This window comes from Phoenix dactylifera, chromosome 7, assembly GCF_009389715.1.
Source record: "Phoenix dactylifera cultivar Barhee BC4 chromosome 7, palm_55x_up_171113_PBpolish2nd_filt_p, whole genome shotgun sequence".
NCBI classification, from domain to species: Eukaryota; Viridiplantae; Streptophyta; class Magnoliopsida; order Arecales; family Arecaceae; genus Phoenix; species Phoenix dactylifera.
Window position 1 is genome coordinate 3274105 of NC_052398.1, and position 3822 is coordinate 3277926.

At 54.6% G+C, this 3822-nt stretch overlaps 1 protein-coding gene across 1 annotated transcript; it reads right to left on the reverse strand.

The window, feature by feature from the left end:
- Nucleotides 1-2776: 2776 nt before the first annotated feature.
- Nucleotides 2777-3535, reverse strand: LOC120111390. The gene has a single exon (XM_039128435.1). It carries the CDS (start codon nt 3533-3535, stop codon nt 2777-2779), a length of 759 nt encoding a protein of 252 aa, XP_038984363.1.
- Between the last annotated feature and the right edge of the window lie 287 nt (nt 3536-3822).

Below are 3822 nucleotides of genomic sequence, written 5' to 3' on the forward strand. Positions count from 1 at the left end.
TATATAATGTCCTGTGGGCCTACCGGACAACGTTCCGTGTCCCCACCGGCGAGACTCCCTTCAACCTGACATATGGAACGGAGGCCGTCATCCCGCTAGAGATCGGGCTTCCTTCTCCCAGAGTCGAGCATCATGACGCCGGCTCCAACTCTTCGCAGCTCAGAAATAACCTCGACCTGATCGAGGAAACAAGGGAGGCCGCCCGAGTCCGCATGGCGAGATACCAGCAAAAGACAGCTCAGTACTACAACGCCAGGGTCAAGGTCAAATCTTTCAGGCCAGGAGACCTTGTCCTCAGAAGAGCTGAAGCCTCCCGACCGACTGAGCAAGGAAAGCTGGCCCCAAATTGGGAAGGACCATACCGAGTCACGCGCATTCGCCGACCCGGGACTTACCAGTTAGAGTCTCTAGATGGGACTCTCATTCCGCGGAGCTGGAGCTCTGAAAATCTCCGCGTGTATCATCAGTAGAACCCTAAGGGGTTCCCTATTATTCAATTATTGAATTTCATTTTATGAATTCCATTTCATAACAAACTTATGGTCCGCATACTCACTTTTGAGCTCACCAATTCTCCTGATTATCTTATGGTCAGGTTTATTTCTCCTACCCCGACCACGGTTGGGATGCCCTGCCACAACGGGATGCCCCGATTCGTCGGGATGGCCCAAGATATCGGCAATGAGTTAGCGGTCCTCTCTGACCGGACGAGCTCGGCTCGTGCTCCATCGGCAATGAGTTAGCGGTCCTCTCTGACCGGACGAGCTCGGCTCGTGCTCCATCGGCTATGAGTTAGCGGTCCTCTCTGACCGGACGAGCTCGGCTCGTGCTCCTACCCTGACCACGGTCAGGATGCCCCGATCCGTCGGGATGCCCCGAGACGTCGGGATGCCCCGGCTATAGGGAAGCTCGAGACGTCGAGATATGAGTTAGCGGTCCTCTCTGACCGGACGAGCTCGGCTCGTGCTCCATCGACTGAGTTAGCGGTCCTCTCTGACCGGACGAGCTCGGCTCGTGCTCCATCGACTGAGTTAGCGGTCCTCTCTGACCGGACAAGCTCGGCTCGTGCTCCTACCCTGACCACTGTCGGGATGCCTCGAGACGTCGAGATGCCCCGATTTGTCGGGATGCCTCGATATGTTCGGGATATGATCTTTATTGGCCAAACGAGTTCGGCTCGTTCTCCATCAACCCTGGCTGACGAGTTTATCTCGTTCTCTATTATTGGATTTCTCTGCCGACGTCCTCAGGAAGCGGAGTCTGAGCAGAGAAGCGTCTTCAGTCGCCTCGGCGCAAGGACGCACTTTATTTAATGTCTCGGCATTATCTTATCTTATTTGTCTCTGGATTTCTCTGCCGACGTCCTCAGAAAGCGGAGTCTGAGCAGAGAAGCGTCTTCAGTCGCCTCGGCGCAAGGACGCACTTTATTTAATATCTCGGCATTATCTTATCTTATTTGTCTCTGGATTTCTCTGCCGACGTCCTCAGGAAGCGGAGTCTGAGCAGAGAAGCGTCTTCAGTCGCCTCGGCGCAAGGACGCACTTTATTTAATGTCTCGGCATTATCTTATCTTATTTGTCTCTGGATTTCTCTGCCGACGTCCTCAGGAAGCGGAGTCTGAGCAGAGAAGCGTCTTCAGTCGCCTCGGCGCAAGGACGCACTTTATTTAATGTCTCGGCATTATCTTATCTTATTTGTCTCTGGATTTCTCTGCCGACGTCCTCAGGAAGCGGAGTCTGAGCAGAGAAGCGTCTTCAGTCGCCTCGGCGCAAGGACGCACTTTATTTAATGTCTCGGCATTATCTTATCTTATTTGTCTCTGGATTTCTCTGCCGACGTCCTCAAGAAACGGAGTCTGAGCAGAGAAGCGTCTTCAGTCGCCTCGGCGCCAGGACGCATACGGTACAAGGTACCATTTATTTAATATTTTTACATTATTTTACCTACTCTTGGATTTCTCTGCCGACGTCCTCAAGAAACGGAGTCCAAGCAGAGAAGCGTCTTCAGTCGCCCCGGCGCCAGGACGCATACGGTACAAGGTACCATTTATTTAATGTCTTTACATTATTTTATCTTTGGATTTCTCTGCCGACGTCCCCAAAGAACGGAGTCCGAGCAGAGAAGCGTCTGCAGTCGCCTCGGCGCAAGGACGCACACGGGACAAGGTACCCGTTCGTTTAATGTCTTTACATTGTTCTTGTTTTCGGATCTCTGCCGACGTCCTTGAAGAACGGACTCCGAGCAGAGAGCATTTGCAATCGCCTCGGCGAAAGAATGCTCATGACACCGACACATTATCATGCTTAGTCTGGTGAATCCCTGTCACGAGTTGGCAAGTGTTCAACCAATTCGTGGGGAGAGAATCCGGTCCGACCCCGATAACTCGAGGTTCGGACCCGAAGTTAATTAACTTCGCTAAAGTTTAAGTCCTAATGACCGGCCCAGGGCTCGGTCGCACCGGACTAGACTCGGAAAGACCTCCCGAGCCCAAACCCTTCGGGCATGAACGTCACTCCCACTAGTTGGAGGACCAAGCAATGGAGCTCGGCAAGCCGAACCTAAACCCAAACCCTGTGGCGGGCGAAACTAGAGGCCATAGAGCCCATATCCTCGGAACCTAAAACGGATCCGAGCAGAAAAACTTGCGCTACGACAAACGAGTTTCCAAAAAAGAAATGTATATCCATTTCAAAAAGGCCCGTAGGCTAAGTACAAAATTTGGGTTTGGCCCTTACAAGTATAGGAGGCCATCCCAACCCTAGGAGAAATAACAAAATTACACCAAAGACTCAACCTCGGCCACCTCGGCCTCGGCGGTTCCGGGAGTGGTCGGCTCAGCAGCCGAGACCTCTACAATGGCCTCGGCAACAACAGGAGTGGCCTCGGGGGCAACCTCGGTCACTTCAGGGTCGGCTACGGCCGCCTCGGCTACCGGAGTTTCCGCCTCTGCCTCCGTCCTCCCTGCTCCCGGCTGGAGCAGGTTAACATCAAAATCTGGGAGAAGCCGCCGCAACTGGTTGCGGAAATTCCGGAAACCCTGGATTAACCCGTTCACGCCCTCCTCAGCCATGAGTTCGCAAAACTCCTCCGACTCGCGGAAGAACTTCACCGCATTTTGGGCGTTCTCCCGAGCCTCGAGCTCCCGGGCCTCGTGATAAGAGGCCTTCCGCTCAAGGTCCCTAAGCTCCCGCTCGAGCTCTAGGTGGCGGCCGTGGGCGCCCTCCAACTCCTGCCCACGAGCGGCCAGTGCTTCCTCGGCCTTAACTAGCCGAGCCTCTGCGGCGCGCAGCTCGGATCTCGCCAACGAGTGCGCGCCCTTCTCCTCGTCGAGCTCGGCGGTTAGAGCTCGAATCTTCTCATTGGATGCTCCGATCTTCTCTTGGAGCACCCGTTGTTCGGCCTCGGAGGCCTGGTACTTCTCTTCGGAGGCCAGGTACTTGGCCTCGGCGGCCATGTACCTCCTCTGGGCCTCCTCGAAACTGTGCTCACGCCTCCGGGCCTCCCCCCGGTATTCGTGGACCAGGTGCATCAACATCTCCGTCTCGTGCACGTGCTGTAAAAGAGAGACGTGAGGCGCCAAAAAAAAAAAAAAAAAAAACAACAAAACAGTGAACAATCCTTGTAGGGGGGAGATTTTACTTACCCGGACGATGTTGCAGCGAGTGGCGTCCATGAAGGCGTTGTAGCTCATGGACTGCATTGTGGCCCGGTCAGCCGGGAGCAGCGCAAGCCGAATTACTTCGCGCGCCACCTGCGGGTTTTCAAGGGCTGAATCACCCTCGAACACGGACCAGGAGGGTGCATAGGGCACCCGTTCCTCCG